At 30.8% G+C, this 24,796-nt stretch overlaps 1 protein-coding gene across 1 annotated transcript; it reads right to left on the bottom strand.

The window, feature by feature from the left end:
* Positions 1-1,274: 1,274 nt before the first annotated feature.
* On the bottom strand, positions 1,275-20,903 carry LOC134706947 (divergent protein kinase domain 1B-like). The gene is made up of 6 exons (XM_063566329.1): positions 20,781-20,903; positions 18,292-18,414; positions 16,360-16,488; positions 11,467-11,574; positions 10,535-10,726; positions 1,275-8,768 (listed from the first exon to the last, which is right to left on the bottom strand). Exons 2-6 carry the CDS (start codon positions 18,394-18,396, stop codon positions 7,974-7,976), a joined length of 1,329 nt encoding a protein of 442 aa, XP_063422399.1. The 5' UTR covers positions 18,397-18,414; positions 20,781-20,903; the 3' UTR covers positions 1,275-7,973.
* Positions 20,904-24,796: the final 3,893 nt, after the last annotated feature.

The raw sequence follows: 24,796 nt of genomic DNA, 5'->3' as shown, positions 1-24,796 counted from the left end.
AACTGCATTTGACCCCTATGTTCTATTTTTAGCAATGGCGACCATGTTTGTTGATAGATCATAACTTCGGATACAATTTACAAACTAGATACCCTAAGGAACATTCAGTTAAAGTTTGAAAGTATTTTGCCCAGTAGTTTCAGAGGAGAAGATTCTTGAAATAGTTTACGACGACGGACGACAGACGACGGACGACGACGGACGCCAAGTGATGGCATAAGCTCACTTGTCCCTTCGGGTCAGGTGAGCTAACCAGGGAAAAAGTCAATCTTGTGTGTGTACCATTAAATTTATTATCCATAACTAGTTGAGAAACAGCAAAGATTTTGATTGGGCCAAAATACGTGCTCTGTAATTGCTTTGTCCTGCCTCTCTGACTGTGGATTCATATTATTATTCATGGGATATCATTTTTGTTGGATTTCATGGAAACGGGTGAACCACGAAATTAAATTTTCATCAAATAACAAATTTTCTATAGGCTTGTATGCAGACTTGGGCAACACCACACAATTAAATAATCACAAATATGTAAAATTCCCTTAACCACAAAAATTGGAACCCACGAAAAAATTAAAAAATCTTCAGTATTTGTCAGGTTTATTTAAGTTGGATGGGAAGTCCTTTTTTTTTAAATGTTTAATGTAATCCTAAAATGAAATAATAAAAAAAAATGGTATAATAATAAATAATTTAATAACAAGTAATGTAGCCTACTACCTGGTAGTATTACTTACATTCCCCCTGGCAATAGTGAATACATATTTATATCTTTATATAATTTCTATTAAAAAAACATCTACACAGTTATTTTCCCTGGCAGTCTTCACACCTTATATCATTTTATCTTAAATCTCAATTTACATTACTTCTTCACAACCTTGCTGAAGAATAACTGAACTACATATCTTTATACATATCAATAATGTGATAATCAAGTCTTCAACATACAAATAGCATGAAAATCAAACCTCAACACATCAATAACTTGATATTTAAATCTTCAATATTTTCACACAAATATAAGAAAACAGAATATACTGAAGAAAGATAGTACATTTCAGAGTATATTTGAAAACGTTAATTTAAATAAAGGGTTGCGCTTAAGCGCATGATACGCCTGTTGCTCTTTTAACTTGTCTTTTATGCTTTAAATGAATTTATATGATCAACTAGAAGTCTAAAATTTATAAAAATGGAAAGGGAGCTTATGTCAATAGATATAACCAATTTATCAAAGTTGCATAAAATTTAGTGAAAGTGTTAGTTTTGAAAATCCCCCCTTTTTTAAGCATAAAAATTCATAACACGGAAATGTAAAATCTGAAATTTATAAAAATTGAAAGGGAGCTTACATCAATAGATATAAACGATTCACCAAAGTTTCATGGACATTGGTGAAAGCCTTTTTGAGTTATTGTCCGAAGTGTTAAAAATCCCCCTTTTTTTATGAATAAAGCCCCAAAAATCCAAAACATAAAATCTGAAATTTATAAAAACTGAAAGGGAGCTTACATCAATAGATATAAACAATTCACCAAAGTTTCATGGACATTGGTGAAAGCCTTTTTGAGTTATTGTCCGAAGTGTTAAAAATCCACCTTTTTTATGAATAAAGCCCCAAATATCCAAAACTTAAAATCTGAAATTTATAAAAAATTGAAAGGGAGCTTACGTCAATAGATATAAACAATTCACTTAAGTTTCATGGAAATTGGTGAAAGTGTTTTTGAGTTATTGTCTGAAGTGTGGACGATGGATGGACGGACGGACATCCGGACAACGGTATACCATAATACGTCCCGTCTAATAGACAATGGGCGTATAAAAACCATTTTCAGACATTTATTTTGAAGCAAGGGTTAAATTTTACATTAAATGTTATCCTTGATTATTTGTTATGAATATTAAAAAAAAAAACAATGTCATCATTCTGTATATTAACATTGTTGTCAATTCAACATTTTAGTGATTCAACTGAATTTTCCTTAGAAAAAAAATAATTTCAAAACCAAACATTTTTACAAGAGACAAACAATATTAATAAGAACTTATTTTTTGGAGGAAAATATCTGTTTTGGAAATGCATATGAATTACTATTAGTCTACCTGAGGCCCTGGAATTTTAATCATGTGTGGTCTCTTTTTCCAACGTCCCCGATTAAAAAGGTACACAAAGAAAACAAAAGGAAAGTACAAATGATAAAATATAAAAAAAAAAAAAATTATTTTCTTCTGAAATTATGAATTGGCAGTGGTACTGAGAAAATTTTAAAAGAAGACCATTTTGACCCCAAAAAATACAATCTTTGTACAGCGAGACAAATGGATATATAAATTTTTAAGACTTATATATCACATGAATATAGATAAATATCATATAAACTACACATACATATTCAAGGATCATATCCTTGCTCTTCTATATATGGAATAATGGCAACCTTGTAAAAACAAATACTTTAAAGTCCAACAAACATCTCAAGTATAGGACACTGGGAAAAAGTTTGAACACTTTCTTGACTAGATAAGGTAAATATTATGTGATAAAACTGCTAAAAAAAAGATACATATGTATCAACAAACAATAAAACCTAATAAAATACAACACTTTCATCTAAATTATGTAATATCCATTTGAATAAAGTAGCATGAGCTATTTTGAATCTCAACCATCTAAAATACAAGACTAATTTATAATTCACTTATGAACTAATTATGAAACTAAAAATGTTAGTGCTAAAATATCTATTTTAAATTATTTTTTGGCAGAATTAAATATGAGCCAAAGCCTTACTAAAAATATCTGTTACACTATAACATTGTTTTTAGTACATTTGTGGCCCCATATCTCAATATTAATAACTTGGTTTCAAAGATTCGATTCCTGAAGAAAAGTGAGGGCTAAAATACCTATTTTATACTTATTTTTGGCAAACTTAAATATGAGCCAAAGCTTTACTGAAAATATCTATTACAGTAAAACAATGTTTAGGTACATTTATGGCCCCATATCTCAATATTAATAAAAAGTTCAAAGATTCCATGCCTGAAGAAAAGTGAGGGCTAAAATACCTATTTTATACTTATTTTTGGCAAACTTAAATATGAGCCAAAGCTTTACTGAAAATATCTATTACAGTAAAACAATGTTTAGGTACATTTATGGCCCCATATCTCAATATTAATAAAAAGTTCAAAGATTCCATGCCGGAAGAAAATATGTCATGCAAAACCATAAGCAAACACATTCATCTCATAAAGACTTAGGTCAACACTCAAGATAGCTACAGAACCGTAGCTCTTATGTCCTTATGCTATTTTTTGACTATTTGAGGACCATATGGTACGCAAATAGTCAAAATATAGCATACGGACATAAGAGCTACGGTTCTGCAGCTACACTCAAGAATGATATTTGATAGATTCAATCTATTTAAAAATACAAATCATGTGTCCCTTCTCACTTTAGGATCTATCAACTCTATTTTCTACATTATTTTCTGATAATTAATTGAAACATCAGTCAATTAAATTACAACTTTCAAATTTTAGAAGGTGTATATCATTACAATAAGACCAGAGGACTTATAAAGGCCTTCAAATAGAAAGTAGAAGGGAGCGTTATCAAATCCTTGTTAGGGAAGCGTGGGCAAAGAATATGAATTTTAATCAGATTGTGATAGATTATTACTTTTTTACTTTCCAATCAAACAGGCAAAAAATAGCCTTAATCATATCTTTTCCTTTTAAAGAGCAGATGCAAATAAACATTTAAGGAATGACTGTAATATTTTTTCTGTCTATGAAGAAATAACATAAAAAATTTGGTGCACACTGAATAACATACATGTATGTCAAATGACTGAATTATGTCTATGGGCTCATAACAAAATAACATCAGCCAATCAGGAGACGTGTTACATTCAAAATTAAATTATTGCAGGATATCAATATGTTGGCTGATTGGATGACTTTTGGTCATTCATTCTTAAACATGAAATACTGGCAGTATGCTGAATAAGAGATATAGAAGATAATATTATAAAATGCTTAAAAAATATGTAACAACCAACAGACGCTACCTAAATTCCATTGTGTCTACATAATTAAAGAACCTTAGTGAGTGCATTCACATATACCCCACGACCCCACATTTTCACTGGACAACTAAAATAACTCTAAGAAAACAAAAATTAAATCATAATTTCCTGTCAATATGCACATCTACATAGTATGCGCTTATTATTTACAAAGTTTCATGAAATTCTGTTGTGTGGTTTCAGAGGAGTTTAGATGATCGATGACAACAACAGGATTGACAGACAGACAGGTCAAAAACTTTCAACACTCTGCAACTCGTTGTGTGGGGTATAATAATGTTTTGTTCTTTATCTTCGATAAAGAATTTACCAATCTTGAAAGTTATCAATTATATGAGACAATGAAGATATCACAAATGCACTACAGTTTATACACTGACACCATCCCTGATCAGGATCAGTATAGAAAAAAAATGTGTATTACACAACAAGGAGACAAAAACTCAATAACACAAACAAACAAAAAATGTTACAGTAATATTTCAACATATTGTCTTCAACAATACACATTTTATAAAGAATCTTCCATAAACATAAATAATATAAATAACAAAACATAAATAAATAACTGAAGACAACAAGTCACAAATGCGTAGTAACAGTAAAATACCAGAAAATTAACAAACATTTTTAAATCTTAAACATTACATTTTTTGCATTTGAGTAGTAGATGTAACTTTTTCACAATAATTTTGAGGATCAGGAAATTTCACCTTCTGTGGACTGATACAATATATGTTTTAACAAATATCATACATTTTCATACATCTGAATAACAACTATAAATTCAGAAATTATTACATGCATTTATTATTTTGAAGAATGGACTGAAAGTCTGAAAAGCGTGATAAATCATTGCGATTTTATGAAAATCTGCAAACAATTGTAACTTATTATTGCTATGCTCATTCAGTTGCATAACTTGCATTGATAAAAACCTCACAATCATTTCTGAATTTACAGTACATTGAATATCAACAGAAATGGGCATGGTAAATAAGTGGAATAAAATCTACATTTTGTTTACCAACATTCATTAAAAATCAGTAATAAGTCCCATTATTTGTTAAAAACAGCATTTACGTTTTGTTTGATGCCATGACGGAAAGGGAAAAGAGAGATTATTCTATTTTGTTTCCCCCTTATTTAATGGTGTCATAAACCATGCAAAAGAGAGTCATATCTGATCAACAACAAATTACATAACGAACCAATTAAAACATAGTTTACTAATCTAGGAGAGTTATTCAATAACAAATATTACTTTTTATTTCATATTGATGGTTTGCAAATGGCATCCAAACCACGTTAATTAGATCTATCTAACGTGTTAGTTTATACTTTGTCAAGACAAAATGTTTTGCAATCTCAAGGGGAGATAACTCACTAATATTTTCTATCAAAACAATCCTTTTCAATCAATGCTATTCCTTTTATAATTTATTGTACAATTAATGCAAGCAGCAAAGATTCATCTTATTTGACCTATTTCTGAATGTTTGTTATTTATTTTTTTGGCAAATGACTAAAACTTTATGTAAGACATTGGAATAATTTGGTCAATGACAAACGAAACAAATCAACATATACCCAGGATAAAGTTTGTTAAATTTTAACAAGAGGACTATTAATAACAATATACCTGAGTGCATGGAATGGATAAAGTATAAACAACTTGAATAAAACATTAGTTTAGGTACTAAATGGTCTTGCCCGCTGCATTATCTAGTTACAAATATATTATTGTCAATAATCCTGATAGATATAACATTCAAATATAATTATTCAAACAGATATTATAATTAAATCAAATATCAAAGGATTTCAAAGCAGCTCATTGAGGTAATATCATGCATGTAGTTCTATAAATAATTGTTTCTTAATATAAATATGTACATTTATACAACATTATCGCTATTATCTGTATTTTTCCTTTGATGTTTTTTTGTGATAATTTTCATACCACTTGTGTAGAGTGAGAATGAAAATTATCGCTAGTTTCCAAGGTCCTTAGCAACAGCGTATTAACCTAATTCATGCGCTGGAGTGTCGGTCAATCAGAAAAGATTAGCCGGAACTATACAAAAAAATGTTATCTGATGACTGCGCTGAAATTTGATTTCTCGTTTTAATATTTTACCGTGAATTTCGCCGTTAAATAATGTATTGGAAGTTAATAAAAGTAATCAATTCAGGTTTTAACAAATAAAAAATGTCCTTTTACACATAAGTCTACTTCAAATCATCGTAGGTCTGTTTGCATGTACATTTTTTCATACATGTATATTTCTTCGTCTGCTTTGAAAATACATTAAATATTCAACCGTTTACTTCATTTTGATACGTAGAAACACCAAATTACAGTTTATCAACAGTGAAAATGGTCTTCGTCATATTTGAACACGCTGGATGGTCAGATGAGACATCTTTTTTCGAATGAATGAACTACCTGAGTGACTACATATTTATATCAAATGAGCCTACGCCCAAAAAAAGTAGTAAAATGTACCACAAAAGAAAATGCATCATCATCGTATAAGATAAATTTTTTTACTGAAATTTAAATAAAATGATATTCGAAATACAAATAATAGCGATAAATAGATTATTTATGTTTTTTTAAACTCGATGCATTTTCTCATTCTCATCTCATCTCAGGGCTCCGCCCTTCGATGAGATGAGAATGAGAAAAAGCATCTCGTTTAAAAAAACATAAATAATCTATAAATACGGCAATCAAACAACTGTAATGTTTAGTCATAACATTAAGACAATTTTTGTTCGTGGGCAGATTATGGCTATATATATTGTTACATTCGAAATTAAAATAAAAGAAGTTCTGTATGCTAGAACTGGCTGTTTATTCATCTGATCTATTTTCATATTATGATTTTATCTTCCTTATCTACGACCATTGTGTAAATACATTTTTCTCACTCATTCCAATTCTTCATCAGATCATATGTTTTCGTACTTCATATGAATTTGTACTATGCATGCTTTTCAATTGAAATTGTATTACTCTAAAATTATAATATGGTAATGGATATGTTTATTGTTCAATTACTTTATGTCCCCTCGTGTAATCAGTTGCCTAAAATGCAAACTCTCCTATACATTGTATCAATGCCTTCACCAAGACTTATAACTGACATCCTACTGCATTTCATTCATTCATAGTAAAAATAATGAACATACAACCGTATACATTTAAACTGTTGTAAAAACATACATGGGTCCCAGGGAGTAAACTTATCAATCTCAACTTCATGTGGGTTTAACTATATATTTTGTACAATGATATTTGAAAGTGCCCCTATACATGTAGGTGTAAATTCTATTTGAATGTGCCCTTATACATGTAGGTGTAAATTCTATTTTAAAGTGCCTAACCTGGGTACCATGTACATGTATGTTTTAATAGAACAGCATTACAATTATAATAAAAGTTTGACTAGATCACACACCAACATTAAAATCACATGTTTTCATGCCTGAGGTAGCTGGACGGAAAGTTCAATCAAGCTGAAGGAAGCTTTTGATTTTACTTAATTACAATGTATATATGTATACAATCAGCAATTAGCTTCAACTACTTTTTGGCTGCCATTTTTCACATGGGTTCAAGTCATTCGACAACCACAAGCAAATCACTGATGATCAACCTGTTCATTGATTATTTTTAAGAAATTTTGAAAAAACATAGCTTATTACAATGTACATACATTTTTTAAGTTGTACACATCATTCATTTTCTACACAAATTCTTGTCAAGTTATCATTTCAAATGAAAAATAATTTGCTTCATGGCTCATTTGTTTTTCCAAAATAAACATTTGTATAATAGAAATTTAAGAATTTCAGTTTCTGTTATACTCGTAATTTCTTGTTTACTTTTTTCAAAGGTACATTTTTCTGCACTAGACTTCTTTTCTTTCTAGGTTTTAACCAATCTACTGGTTTATTTTTAACCTGGTTCCACAGTATGTCTTTGATCTTGTTAGGTATAACATTGTGACTTATAGTATGATTAAGTGATGTCAAGGACTGACATTGTGAAATTAACGATTCAAATAGAAACTTGCAATTCTCTGGGGAGTCAAATAAAACATAATCTTTCAATATATCACAAATAAAAGACACTGCAGGTCTCCTCGGGACATTTGAACATGTACGGGAATTTACATCACATGACATACTGCACCCGATACCATAGGAACATTCGCTATCGAAATAACAGCGTTTTTTACCACCTGAATGTAGCAGCTGTTGTTCAGACATAACACTCTCTAAGTTGACAACTTTAGCTTCAAAATCTTTTGACACACCAAAGTTAGTATGTTTTATATCACACATGTAAAACTTTGTACTGAACGATTCTGTCAAAATGGAGGACAATTCCAACAGTCCTATAGCTATCTGAGCTCTCTTCTCCCATGTAGGTAACATCCACTGATTATAATTTGGAAAGAAGTACTGCATCACAGGATTAACATCACTTTTTTTCTGATACAATGGTGAACTGGGAATGTAATCATAGGCATAGGCACTTCCACAAGTTCCATTTATCTTAGGAAAACTTGCCTCATTTTGAAAGATCAGCAGAATAAAAAATTCTCTAGTATGAAGTAGCTGCCACAGAGTATTGCACTCAGCATAATTCATCTGGAATTAAAATATGCAACTAATTATTCCAATGGATCATTGGTTTCTAAAAAGGAAATAAATTGAGAATGTGTCCATGGAACAAAGATGATGACCCTGCTTGCATATAAAGTTATAAAGAGGCATACCACTCCAGAACAGTTAGTAAAGCCACCAAAATTCAGACTTGATCTGTGTTTTATGGTTATGAGCATTGTGTGTACTGTGGATTCATTATTATTCCTTAGATAACAATTTTCCTGCATTTTGTTGATACAGTTAAACCACGAAATTAAATGTTCAACGAATGATGCATTTTCCATCTATAGGTTTGTATGCAGACTTCAGCAAAACAACGAAATGAAATATCCAAGAATATACAAGTTTTCGTTAATCCACGAAAATTGGTACCCACGTGTATGTAAATAAATTAATTCACAGTAAGTTTCTTATCATTTGATTGAGACAAACTAAAGTTGGAGAATGGAAACTGATTTTGTACAGATACACAGACATATGAAACAAGGATCCGGAAATTTTTTCACCTAATTTCGGTCATTTTCAAACAACTTAAAAGTTGATGCCCCTTTTCAAAAGATGATTGCCAAAATCACATTACTGCATGAGACTCATTATTAGTATGCTCATACTCGATCGTCATGTTCATAGCATCAACAAACTTGTTTCACTGTTGCATCGCATTCACTTCATGATTTGTCCTACCATTTTCCAAAAATCGATCAAGGGCAATTAAGGGAAGACAACAGTTTAAAACAAAATGATTTTAATGACTCAAAACGATAATATTCTCAGTTATCGCTTACTTTTCTTTCGATTCTGAAGTCAAAATTCAAACCGGATGTACTGCGACAATACTAAAACGAACAATTCCGGACTCATTTCCGGGATTAGTTTTGTTTATCCAAATCACAGGAAATCATCGGCTTTTTAATATTTTACCTTTCATAGTGTAAGAATATTAATTAAAATAGTTGCGCTAGCTTTATTTAGGATGAAATTATTTTAAATTTACGATTAATTGTCTAAATCTGTGGAAGAGAATTTCAAGCATGCGTATTACATAGTAAACAAAGCACGTGTGTGAGAAGTAAAAAAAAATTTTCTACAAAATTAAACAAGTTTTTATTTGATTTTAAATCATAATTGACAATTGTCTGACCTGTTGAGTAATTAAATAATGAAGCCAGTTCGTATGGAATTTTTATTTCTTTATAATAATAGTTTGGAGCTTGTGATTAATTGCCAGGTGTGAATTAAAAACACAGGTAAAGAGATTAGCAATCATTAGCCAATAGCTCCCAGAGGCATTAATATAGTTATTAGGAGGGCCCTCAGGATTATAACACTTTATTGGAGTGGCAGTTTAATTACAGGAAGTCGATAACAAAACAAAAATATGTTCAAAATGGCGATTTTGAAAGTCGATCTCAATGAAATGACCGAAATTATTAATGTTGAAAAATAAAATTTGACCTAAATCCCAATTAAAAGTTTAGGACATTATAGTTTCAGTTTAGGACATGACTGGCAAATATGACTTTTTTCCGGATTATGAAAGCAAAATACGGAAGGACAGGTATTAAATACTGAAGAAAAAATATTTGATCGATAGCATAAAAAAACTTAAAACCCCCAGCGATTAAAGTTAAATGGTTGTTCCCTTAGAGGTTTTCCATAATGAACACTGATTCTCCCATATCATAACATTTTTTAGCTTGGGAATTGGTTTGTGGGTTTTTCAGATAACTATATGTAATATACAGTACCTCTCCATTTGCATTGAAGTCTGTAAACCCTAGAACTCTATCTAATAACTGTGGGGAGTCTATTTCTCCAAGGTTGTACTGTAGAAAGTGGAACACTTTATCTTGGAATGTTTCTAATGATATAGGATAAGGTAGAGGTTCTGCAGCAGGGTTCTTCTGTATCTTAATAAGTGATTCCTGATGTCTGTAGGTCTGTTAACAAAAATATCATATGTTACCATGGTTACAGTTCTGTAGAAATCAACTTGCTGAATAAGAATTTTCATTTAAATGACCAAATGAGTGTAAGGATTGTAATCATAGTTTATCATCGCTTATTTTTTATACAAAAGTAGAACATTTATGCTTTATTTCAAATTTAAGGAAACTTTGCCTATTAAGGAGGAAAAGTATGATTTACAAAGGAATCTTCAGGTAAATTTTCTATTAAATGTTAAAGTGGGGAAAAAACATTTTTTTCTTTTGAAACTCTGAAAGCATTTTATTAGACTCTCGTCTCAATTCAAATCAAACTCTATCATTTAGTTACATTCTATTCACATTATGATGCTTTTTCTCTGTATAATCCATATCAAATTTGTCATTTTTTTCACAAATCTGTAGCTTGAAAACAAGCTAGGTGACCTATCCTTTTTATTGTAGTTTTGAAACCTATCATACTATAAGCTGCACTTTGGCAACATATTAAAAAAATACAATTTTTTGTTTGAACTCCCATTCCACCTTAAAATCAAAGTATAATTAGTAATCAATAAATGACATAAAATTGACAGATCACTTCACTGCACTATTTTGTTTGAACTTTCAACTGTAGTAATATACCTTGGAAGAGATAGATATTAAGTGAGAACCATATGTATAAGGGTTTTGAAACTTTACCCTTAAGATTTATAGATCTCTGAAACACAGCAATACAACATAATATTACTTACAATATCACTGTGGGTCTCTGACTCACAATAATGAAGAGGAATAGACTTCTCAATACAAATACTGTAACATAAATCTCCTGTTATAACTCCATTGTTATACTCTTTACACTACAATAAACAACATAATTACACATGAAATAGTTGTCACTAACTAGGTATGACCAAATGCTCATAAGAGCCTGCATATGTAAAGCAAAATTATATCCGGGTGAAATTTGTTCCGGAGGAAAAAATGTCACAGTAGTTGTTGTTATTTTTTTATCCGGAGGAAAATATTTCCCTGGGATTTTTTTTCCTTTGCCGTGAAATTCTATCTGGGTAGTTAACTTATTGAATAGTTATTAGAAAAACTTATCCTTTACAAATACTATGAAATAATAAAAATGTATTTGAATTAAACCTATTTTGTAAAAAAAAATGTATTTTAATGGGAATTATTTCACAAATTATCATTGAAAAAATTTCCTAAAAAAATTTCAGTAAATATCATTCTTTTAAAAGAAAATTATCATTAAACATAGAAAAGAAAACCAGAAATAATTTCAAAGATCATAATTGTGAAATAATATCATGATTAAATAAGGTAAGTGAAATACATGTAAAAGTGAGTTGTTTCAGATCTCAGTACAAATATAGATTAAAACGTAAAGGTAGAAATATAGTTGCATTACTACTATTTAATAACAGTAATGGAAAGATTTGATTATGATAATATTATTAACTATATAAATAGTCTGGGGACAAATATGTTGTTGTTATTTATATGGAAATCAGATAAATTATAGCATAACAATATATTGGTAAAAAAGCAATTTTAACAGCTGGATAGTATTTACCTGTGAAATAATATCTGTCTTATTAAATATTTATGTTGTTAGTCATCTTGTTATATAAATGAATATATAAAAAATAAGATTCAAGGAAAAATTTCACTATGAAATAGATTCAGGAATATATTATATTAATATCTTTAAGATATAAATTGCTCATATATAATTACCTCCCTTTGATAAATTATGCAAATTTGTTCTACCTTAGTGAAACATTTTACAATTAAAGTCAGGTATATATTGATTGCAAGTAACTTCCATACTAGAGTATATTTCACAAGGTTCTGTGAAATATGATACGGCAAATATATACCGGTACATACTATCTGCATAACACAGATAGATTTTCACTCCTCTGGAAAAATTCTACCTGTGAAATACCATGCCTGGAAATAAATTACAGTGACAAATTATCCTCAGGATAAAATATCACAGAGGAAGAAATAAACCGTTACACATACACATAATACACCTGTCAAAAAATATTCCTGTTGGATTTTCCTCTTTTGTCTACCGTTTTCCAAATAGCTGCATTTTACCCCTATGTTCTGTGTTTAGTCATTGTAGCAACAATTGTAAATAGACTAGAATGATATTGACATGCTAAAACCCAAATGCATCAAAGACCATTTTTATCCAGATTTGGTTTGCAATAGTTCAGCTGTTTCTGGGGTCTTGGAAATAAAAATGCATAAAGCCATATTTAATGGGTAAAAATAGTCATTTAATCTTGCTTAGATAATTTAGTCTACAGCTACAAGGAACACCAAAACTACTGCTAAAATATCTTAAATTCACCAGTTAACTAATCTCTGGTTCCCACACGTTAATCACTGATTAGATTAGTTTTACAACTGGCATGAGTTATGACTGAAAATTAGGGACCTACAAAGGGCACATGTTCTAATGCTTTATGCTGATTATCCTCAAACTCTGAAAATCCAAGTTGATTTGAAAAAGTTATAAAAAAAGTTGAAGGTGACTATCTGAATTTAGTGTGAACTGAATATGCTCTTTTTTTCTACCTATTAATTAATTCCTTAAATTTGACAGATATACCTCAAACTACCAACAACCTGGCAATCTGTATGATCAATAATTGAGATATAACTATATAGTTTTATGAAAATTCAAGTCTTTTTGGAAAAGTTAAAAAAAATATTAAAGGTGACTTTCTGAGTTAAATCCCAACTGAAAATTCTCGCTTTTTTTACCTTTTGATTAAACCCTTAAATAGACAGCAGTAAATCAAACTACCAAACAACCTGGGATTATCTAAGCTCAATGTAAAATTGAGATAGCTGTAATGTAATGTAAAGAAAATCCATGTTGATTTGAAAAAGTTATAGAAATAATTATCTGAATTTTAAAAAACTGAAAATTCTAGATTTTTGACAGCAATGAATCAACTTACCAAATTACCAGGAATTTTGTAAGATCAATATAATATAGGGTTAGATGCGCTGATTCAGACCAGTTTGGACTAAATTTAAAGGTCAAGACTGGTGGAGACTGAGACTGGTTGAAGCTGGTCAAGCATTTGTCAAGACCATTTCAGACTATACCGAGATTATGAGGTCCTGAATCAGACTTATTAAGTAAAGTAGACACCAAAGTCGAGTTATTTTAAGGACTGTCAAGATAAAGTCAAGTCTTATTACCTGTGAGTAAAATGTGTGCTCGACCAGTAAACAAAATATGGTCTTTTCAGACTCTTGATCTATTTGTGGTGGATGTTTAAGTGATGCCACCAAAATTTGATCAGTCATGTCTGTGTTTAATGGTACATGTAATAAGCATTGTGTATATGTTTTATAACCTTTGGTTAAGGCAAACTAAAGTTAGTGAACAGAATTTTTTTTTCAGATGTACAGACAAGGTTAACTAATACATACTGCCCTCTTCACCTAGCAGTAGGGGCTTTAAAATATGAAAGACAGAACAATTGGTGTGATAGGGTTGAAACTTGGACCTGGAATTTGATCATGAGATGGATCAAAAGTCATCCCCCCCCCCCAAAAAAAAACACCTAGAAAACAAACCCAACAACAAACCAGATGCTCCTCAGGGCACAGATTTATACGACCGCAAAGGTTGAACCCTGAACAGTTGGAGCAAGTATGGACACAACATTCAAGTTGGATTCAGCTCTAAATTTGGATTGTGATTAAATAGTTGACACAGCATAGGTTTCTGACATAGAATGAATGTGGTCTAATGAACTTAAATTTATTTTTTGCCTTTGAGCAATTCACTATGCTGTTGAATGTTGAATACTAATCCTCTCAAAAAAATGTTTGAAGAAATTATCTTTTTATTTATGAAATCTGAAATGAGAAAAATTGCAACCCCCCCCCCCCCCATTTTTTTTCTCACATCCCCCTTTCCCTTATTCCAGAACTGATCTCAATTCAAATTTCTAATGGAGTTTGCAACAATATAAACTACTCATTTAAATACATCATAAAATATTAAAATGTAAAAAAAGTGCTTGTTATCACTGAATGGTAAAGATTGTTTTAATTTATCAGTTGGTAGTAAAAGTGAATATGCATTGTATATTGTAAAAAGCAATGATTTAAGTTGATCCAACTACTATTCTGCATATTTACATCTTCTTCTACGTACTGTGTATAATCCTCCAAAAAAGGAGCACACCCGAAAAAGAAAGATAACTGAATCTGATTTTTTTCCTAGCATTGAGTAACCTACTTAACATATTCTAAAATATGTCTATATACTTCTCGCTTAAGAATATATATGTTTACGTATTTTGAGTTATGGGTAAAGTTAAAGAGGGTCTTAGTAGCAGTGTTGGAAGGGTGCCTTGGTCATCTTTTTCTGTTTTCTTTATTTCTAATACAATTTTCACTGTTGCTTTATCCTAACATTGTGCATTTACTGAGCACAGCTGTTTTGTGCTGTATTGCCATTAAGCACATGTACAGTTTAGGTAGAAAGGTGAAACTGGTAAAGTGTGTCAGACCATAGAAACAGAATGAAGCAGGACACCTTTCAAAAGATGCTGCATATATAGAAATATGGAGTTCTACATGGGCAAATGATATAGTTCTTGTAAAACCAGTGAATTTCAACGAATAAACACAATGTTGGATTAATATCTTTATTAAAACATGCCCTTTTCATATTATCATATCACACGTTTAATGTCCTTTTTCAGTATTGGCACCCTGCCCTTTTGAGATCCTAGCTGGAACACTGTAATATAATAATTTTGGATCCTGATTTGGACCAACTTGAAAACTGGGCCCATAATCAAAAATCTAAGTACATGTTTAGATTCAGCATATCAAAGAAGCCCAAGAATTCAATTTGTGTTCAAATCAAATTAAACTTAGTTTAATTTTTGACCCTATGGACTTTAATGTAGATCAATTTTTGATGAAATCAAACAAAGTTTAATTTTGGACCCCGATTTGGACCAACTTGAAAAATGGGACAATAATCAAAAATCTAAGTACATTTTTAGATTCAGCATATCAAAGAACCCAACCGATTCATTTTTTGTCAAAATCAAACTAAGTTTAATTTTGGACCCTTTGGACCTTAATGTAGACCAATTTGAACAGGGGACCAAAAATAAAGAATCTACATAAACAGTTAGATTCGGCATATCAAAACACCCCAATTATTCAATTTTTAATGAAATCAAACAAAGTTTAATTTGGAAGTTATGGTGCTAAAACCAAGAAAAATGCTTATTTGGGCCCCTTTTTGACCCCTAAATCCTAAACTGTTGGGACCTCAACTCCCAAAATCAATCCCAATCTTTCTTTCGTGGTCATAAGCCTTGTGTTTAAATTTCATTGATTTCTATTTTCTTATACTAAAGTTATAGTGCGAAAACCAAATGTCTTCGGATGAAAACGTCGGAGATGACGACGACACCAACGTTATACCATTGAATATACGAACAAAATTTTTTCAATTTTTACGGTAGTATTAAAATAAATCATTTATGTAAAGCACATAACAATTATATATTAAAAAGCTGGCCTACAATGAAAATGGCATTATTATATGATCTTAAATGTATACAAACCAAAGCTTGCTTTGTTCTCTGTCCATTGCATCTGTCCCCTCCTAGTGTCCACACCAAAATAATTATAAAGACAATAACTACTATGGTTATCAGTATAAACAAATAAACAAATAGATCATCTCTGTTTACCTGAAAAGGAAAAAAGTTGTATTTACCTTAGTTTATCCTGCCATATACATGTTGATAGAGAAAGATTTTTAAACACTATTCCAAAATTTCAAAATGAGACAACACCAAAATAACTTAATTGAGTTTTAGTTTTTGAAATTTTGCCAGTTTAAAACTCACTGAAAATATGGTCACAGAGATAAACATAGCCTAGAATCACAAGCTTGAAATATGTGAAACATTGTAAACACAGCTGTTTCACAATCACACCTCTTTTGGGGATAAATTTAATATTCATAGATATTTTGTTTTGTTTATCTGCTGGCTCCCATATCACTGTGCTTAAACGGCCGTGGGTAACTTAAGTTACCCACAGCCCAAGATGGAGCCGCCTGGCTTCGGTTAGGAAGTTTGCTCCTATATAATTACAATACCATGAATACAAAATAAATGTTCAGTAATTAAAAAGTTATATAAATCATTTAGGGAAACTCTGCAATGTAAAACGTGGTTAGTTACTACAAAATAAACGATTACAGCACGATTTGCCAAAACACTTATGATGTCCGTAACTTCAAAACAACTTGTCCGTAACTTTTTTCCTTATACCAATAGGGATGTCCGTAACTTTAGCATGATGTCAGTAACTTTCAAAGAGGTCAATCCTTAGCAGAAATACAGATGAATCAGTCCAAACCTCTAAAGAAGATATGTATGATTTGAAACCCGATCTTATTGAACCCCTGAGGTCAATGAAACTGTTAGAAGATTTTAAATCTACCTTTATTACTATAATAAACTGACATATGTTCAATAATATAGCCTTCAATGTACTCCTAGATATTGGCATTTTTTTCTCACAATCAACAACAAATCACACTAGATATAGTAAAGACCATACCTTTTTGGCTAACAATTCAGAATAATTTAAAGGAAAGAATGTCATTTTTTTTCCGCCAAGGACTCATCAGTAAACAATCTATAAAGCTAGAAGAATGTTAGATAAATTTCGCCGTACCGTCAGATCCCGTTTTATTCCGGGAATATTTTTTTTCAAATTTAACGGAATATCCGTGACACTCTGGTTTACTTTTTCTCTTGTTTAGTTTGAAGCATATCGCTATTGTATAAATCTATGTAATGATTAAGGGGTTTGATAGTGTTTATTGTCCTTTAACTGTTGAAAATGTTAATCTTACAATTTTGAAAAAAAGTTACCCACATCCGAAAATAAAGTTACGGACAGTCTGATTATTTTTAACTTGTAAGTTACGGACATCTTATGCATTTTTTAAAAGTTGGCCTTGCGCTAAAGTGAAGTCAAAATTAACGAATTTGAAGTGATGGTAGGTGATTTCTTTATTCAAAAAGCCTATCAATATTTACATAGATCATGAAAAACGTTGCAAAAAGTATATTTCGTATCAACTGTCATCTCAACGAGTTTAGAGTCCGCCATCTTGGGCTGTGGGTAACTTAAGTTACCCACGGCCGTTTAAGCACAGTGCATATATGATCTCTATGCTACATCTTGTAGCAATACAACTTGAGAATTTTACCAGTGAGTATAAATACACATGGATGGTGGCCAAATTGTGAGGTTTTTTGTTGTTGTTACAGCTTGAGATTTATATCATTGGTTAAATAAAATTGAGAATGAAAATGGGGAAGGTGTCAAAGAGACAACAACCCGGACATAGAAAAAAACAACAGCAGAAGGTCATCAACAGGTCTTCAATGTAGCGAGAAATTCCTGCACCCGGAGGCATCCTACAGCTGGCCCCTAAACAAATATATACTAGTTCAGTGATAATGTCTACTTACTTTACATTTGTTAATTTTCTTTAAGAATCTACAGAGTTGCCTGTTGACCTTGGACTGTTTCCAGGGAGATACTGTAGAACATGGCATCTTAGGGTAGATCTTCATCACTTGTAGGTCTTACATCTTCAAAATAAATCAACACATATATATATGTTTCTAAAAGTGTTACATACATTTTTTTGTATCTTTAGGCTTATCATACATGACCTTCAACAATGAGGAAAACCAATACTGTATAGCCAGCAATGGGAGGCACCAACATGTAACATGTCATGTATGTAAAACAATTCATTATTTATAACAATACAACATGTACAACAATAAGACAGCTTGTTTCATGATTGCCTATGAGAAAACAATCCACCTGAAATTAAACGACAAATAATGCATTAATAGGTCACTATATGACAAAACTGATACCATGTTTAATCATCAATATGAGGCGTTAACATGTAAAATGGGAAACAATTGATTATCTTTAACAATACAATAGGCCAGCCTGGGTCTGGAATTACCAAGCAGTATACACATTTTATCAGAGCTCTTTCCAGAATACTTTAATACCCATGTTAACAAAGATTTTAACAAGCATCATGTTTTCTAACTCTGTTGTTTATTGCCAATTATACTAAGCTGAGCTACATGTACATGTAAATTAAATTCCTCTACAAGCCTTTTACTGTCATGGCCTGGAAATAAGTTTGTAAATAGTAAAACTCATGGCTGTTTCCTGCTTAAATAATTTATGTTTTTACATAACCATGATAACTGTACTTTGTATTACATTTATCAAGATAAATACATGTATAACTAGAGTGTAAATTATATACTCCAGAGTCAATAAATCTGTCATGTATATAAAAAAAAAATTTGCATTCCTGATGAGACATATATAATAAAGTAGTTAATTGTAATAACATTAAATAACTAATATACATGGAATATAGAATAAAATATAATCTTATATATCATGTATATTTTAAGGTATAATTGACAAAACCAAAAATAATCTCCTTTACAAGAAATACTATCCCTATAAATTACGACAAGCGTCCCAAGCAGAGACAGTTGAAACATTTGTTTGCTGCCATCTTCTCATAATAGACATGATAGAAGATTTGTTAGTCCAAGTAATTATGACATATACGGTGACCTATAGTTGTTAATTTCTGTGTCATTTTGGTCTCTTGTGGACAGTTGTCTCATTGGCAATCATACCACATCTTCCTTTTTATATCCTGCTATGGCGGTAGGTCGTTCACCTATGGAATTTTTTTTCTATTTTTTTCTGTTGACTTAGGTTTGAATTTTTATTACCCTTTATTGTCAACCTAGGTTACTCATAATTGTTTTTCAGTTTGAAATGACCATTAGAAAAATGGCAGTTTTTTACATAACTTTTGAATAACAATGAAAACCATGTAAACATATCTTTAGAAATGTTTATTTTAATTAGAAGAGTAGAAAAAATTGTAAGGGTTCCGCGGAACCCAGTGTCTCGCCTACTTTTGCTGTAAATTGCAGGCTCAACAAAAATGAGGAAAAAAATCAATAAAAATATTCCTCTTGATACAAACTTTTGATTGTAAGAAGCTTCTGTCCAAGTTTGATAAAAATCCAGCATTGTTTATTAATCTAATAAATGCTTTAAAAACTTTAACTGCAGACTTTACACGTATCTAATGATAACTGGAAGTAAATCCAAGTCCATTTAAAAGTAAAATATGGAAAAAATGGATCTTTTTTTTACAAAATTTACTTCTTGATACTCCATTGTGTATCTTATGATCATAAATAAGCTTCTGTCCAATTTTGCTACAAACCACAGAGCTAATGTAATGTTTCCCCGCAGAAAAACTAAGTCCATTTACAAGTAAAATATGGAAAAAATGAAATTTTATTTTTACAAAATTTACTTCTGGATACTATCTTATGATCATAAACAAACTTCTGTCCAAGTTTGGTAGAAATCCAGTATAGTTTAAAAAAGTTATTAAAATTTCAAAAACTTTAACCACAGAGTGAATATTTGTGGACGCGGCTGTCTGCAAAAAACATATTCTGCACTAATTTTGAACGCTAGTATTAGCATAGTGAAGTCAATGCGGAGTATTCTCATGTGATAAGTACAAACACAAATCCCAAACGAACTAGCAAGATGACGGATTTTCAACTTGGGATGGATATCTTGTTAAAAAGGCCATTTCATTTTTTGCTTTGACAACTTACAGCGAAAGGTGAAAGGCTTTTTTAATGTTTGCTTTACAGCAACCTGTAAGGCATCAGCAAAAATAAATAGCCTTTCAAGACCTCATAATCATGGTAATAATTTGTGGACTAAAGATTTGTAGATCATGTTCATGGATAAAAAAACAAGTGCCTGTTTCTCAGACTTCGCAAAGACAGGCTAAATAAGTTGGAACTTTGATCTTTAAGCAGGAAACACTAAATATACATGAAAATAAATAGGTGAAATAAATTGCCATTACTCGATTGCTTCACATTGTATATCATATCACAGTGTTGACAGAATTAGAACACCTCCGTGACCAATATCTTTTCTTTATTTTTCAATGGGAGATAACTGCAATTGAGAATAAAAACTGGGGGCCGTCTCAAAACCAAATATTTCAGGACGTATTGTACGCAACTATTCTAGAAAAGCACCAATGACAGGACAACTGCCCGGATATAACTTCCGAAGCAAGGTTGTCGTCTCTCCGAACTTTCCCGATGTCCCGAGTTTATGAGCTTCGGTCCTTGCTTTGAAGTTGGCCCGGATAGTGACAGGACGGTTGACCGGACGAGATATATATAGTCATAACTTTTTTGTTATTTGGTAGATTTGTTTAATATTTGTAAATCTTGAAGATATTAAAATATATTTTATGAAAATCAAATTAATAAGGTGAAAAAAATATTTTTGAGTAAATAAATTTGACCGGACGGTATTTACACTCGCCGTTATACGCTAAACATATATATTCAACTCCTCGACAACAAGTGTTAATATCTCTTTTGTTAAAATACAATGTTTATCCATGAAATTCAGGAATTTGTGAGAATAATGAATATTGAATACGACAATATAGACTTTATAGTAAAAAAAAATGTTTTTCTCCAAATAAAGTTGACCAGACGGTGTTCACATTCGCCGATGTACGCGTTAATTAAATATATTGAACTGATAAAAAAAAGTGTTACTATCTTATTTGTTTTACGATATTTTTACACGAAAATAAGAAATCTACGAGATCAATAAATACTTGATATGAAAATAAAAACTTTATAGTAAATAAAAATGTTTTTCTTCAAAAAAAGTTGACCAGACGGAATTCACATTCGCCGATATAGATTATAGGGTTATTGCATGAATATTGGGGAATATTGTCCCGAGTAGAATTTTATATTGCACGAGCTTGCGAGTGCAATATATGTTCTACGAGTGACAATATTCCCCAATATTCATGCAATAACCCTTTTATTGTATAGCAATATATTATTTGAAAGGTTGAAACTAAGATTTAAACGTTGATGACGTCATGAATTTTGAAGATTTATTGCACTAGTGCAATATTAGAATTTATTGCACGCTAACTTTTGGTTCCGTTCTGTGGGAAATATTATATATTGTGAATCGATCCAAAAGAATTGCCGTATTTGTCTTATTAGAATCGAAATAATTCATGGGGGCTTGAATATATCTAGATTTTACCACGGGTTGTCCCTTTATGCCGATATTTTACCCCTCGCTATCGCTCAGGGTAAAATATTTATCATAAAGGGCCAACCCGTGGTAAAATCACGGGATATATTCAAGCCCCCCATGAATTATTTCTTAAATGATCGACATCAATGATAATATCTTTTTTATTTTACCATATTTTTTCATTAAATTAAGGAATTTTGGAGATTTATAAATATGTTATTCGAAAATATAATTTTTATAGAAAAAAAATAAAGTTGACCGGACGGAATTCACATTTGATGATATATGTATGCTCTGTATATGCTTTAAATATATTGAACTGATCGACACATGTTAAATATCTCTCCATGAAATTAAGGAATCTATGAGATTAATAAATATATTATACAAAAATATATACTTTATAATAAAAACTTTGAGTCCAAAATGTTGAATAGAGTAAGTTCACCAGCACACTATTAAAAGACCTGATATTTAAAATATTTATTATTTGATTAGGTTACAACATCAATGATAATATCTTTTTTATTTTACCATATTTTTTCATTAAATTAAGGAATTTTGGAGATTTATAAATATGTTATTCGAAAATATAATTTTTATAGAAAAAAAATAAAGTTGACCGGACGGAATTCACATTTGATGATATATGTATGCTCTGTATATGCTTTAAATATATTGAACTGATCGACACATGTTAAATATCTCTCCATGAAATTAAGGAATCTATGAGATTAATAAATATATTATACAAAAATATATACTTTATAATAAAAACTTTGAGTCCAAAATGTTGAATAGAGTAAGTTCACCAGCACACTATTAAAAGACCTGATATTTAAAATATTTATTATTTGATTAGGTTACAACCTAATTTTGACAATAATCATGTCATTGAAGTTTTCACACCTAAGACATCAAATACATGTAATTGAATTAACTTATATAATTAGTTGGCAATTAGAATCCAATCTGTGAATTGAAAAGAATACAAAACATGCAAAACTGACTCTCTCTTCTTTGTAGATAAAACTAGATGGCTGACATGGATTAAATTAAAGTGAGACCACCAATCTCCCGGTATAAAACTCAACAACAATTATTGTATTGCAATATGATCTTTAACATTGAAGGAGTAAACTTGCATTAAGTCGTGTTCAGACCCTTTATAATAGAAAATAAAGGAACATATGGGGTTACCTTGCACGGGCATAGAACACAAAGTTACTTTAGTATGATACTGCACTGATTCAAACTAGTCTGTCACTATATTTAAATTCAGTCATAAAAACAATCACTTTATAGTCTTTCAGTTTCTCTTCAAAAGCATTCGAAGTTTCATTACTATAGAATTCGTTTCTACTGTATACAGGGACTTAACTAGATTCTTTTAAAAGTGAGGCAAAATATATTCGCAATTAGGTGAGGGGTCTGGTCGCCGTTCAAGACCCCCAGAAGCTCTGTAAAAAAATACGCAAAATCGAAAGAAAGACATAACTTTTTTGTTTTAAAAGATAAACACAAATCGTTTTTTGTTAAATGATTTGTATTACGATACAGTTTTGATCCTGTAATTACAAGTTGATGAAAATTTGCATATAGGCTATTATTTACCTTTTTAAATCAAATATGTAATCAAAAATATACCTTCATGTGCTACTTTTTGAGTTAAATGAGGTCGACATTTTGTATATTTGCTCAAAATTCAGATTTGTAGACGTATTTAATTCCATTTCGAAAGAAAGACATAACTTTTTCGTTTTACTGAAAAGATAAACATAAATCGTTTTATGTTACTGTAAATCATTTGTAATTTCTTTATTTTATATTAAGTATACTAAAAATGTATGCATTTTTTGTTCAAAAATAACTCATATTTATCAAATGGTCATGAATTGAAAAAAAAAACGTCAATTTTTGCTGTATATTTTTCATTACTAAAAAAATTGCACTGTTTACAGTTTTATAAAATTTGGTTAACATAATTAATCTCCCTGAAAAATGAAACAAAATGTCGTTTTAAAAAATGGGGATCCATGCACTCGTTTTCAAATTAAATCAGTTTGAATGATAAAAATCAGTCGAAAATGCATCTTTTCCCCGATATGTCACAGTTTGACGTCGCGAAAATAACATTTTACGTTAGCAACGTCATTACCTCCCCTGTAACTGTATCGTATGCCCTTAAATTATAATCATGGTACCTTTGATAACTATTTACACCACTGGGTCGATGCCACTGCTGGTGGACGTTGACATGAAGATTAATTATATGGTCATTTTTATAAATTTCCTGTTTACAAAACTTTGAATTTTTCGAAAAACTAAGGATTTTCTCACCCCCAGAAGTAGAATACCTTAGCCGTATTTGGCACAACTTTTTTGAAGTCCTCAATGCTCTTCAACTTTGTATTTGTTTGGTTTTTTAACTATTTTGATCTGAGCGTCACTGATGAGTCTTATGTAGACGAAACGCACGTCTGGCGTATTAAATTATAATCCTGGTATTTTTGATAAATATTTTCAAAGAAAACATAAAAGTATCAATCATACCTGCCAAGTTTTCAAAATGCCCATGGGGGTTTTGAGTGCAAGATGGTCGCCATACTCCCAAAAAAATCTTCAAGGGGGCCTTCAAGTACAGTGTAATGTTGGGTTTTTTTTTTTTTGCCTCTTCATACTTTAATAAGCCTCAATTCATTGTAAAATTAATTGTTTTGATTAAATTGTGGACATAATTGCTCTTTAAAAATTTCAATGGGGCAAATCCCCCGCAAATAGTGACAGTTGGCAGGT

The sequence above is a fragment of the Mytilus trossulus genome, chromosome 2 (genome assembly GCF_036588685.1).
Source record: "Mytilus trossulus isolate FHL-02 chromosome 2, PNRI_Mtr1.1.1.hap1, whole genome shotgun sequence".
In the NCBI taxonomy this organism is placed as follows: domain Eukaryota; kingdom Metazoa; phylum Mollusca; class Bivalvia; order Mytilida; family Mytilidae; genus Mytilus; species Mytilus trossulus.
The sequence above is the reverse complement of the archived record's forward strand: the minus strand, read 5'-3'. Positions and strand labels throughout refer to the sequence as shown.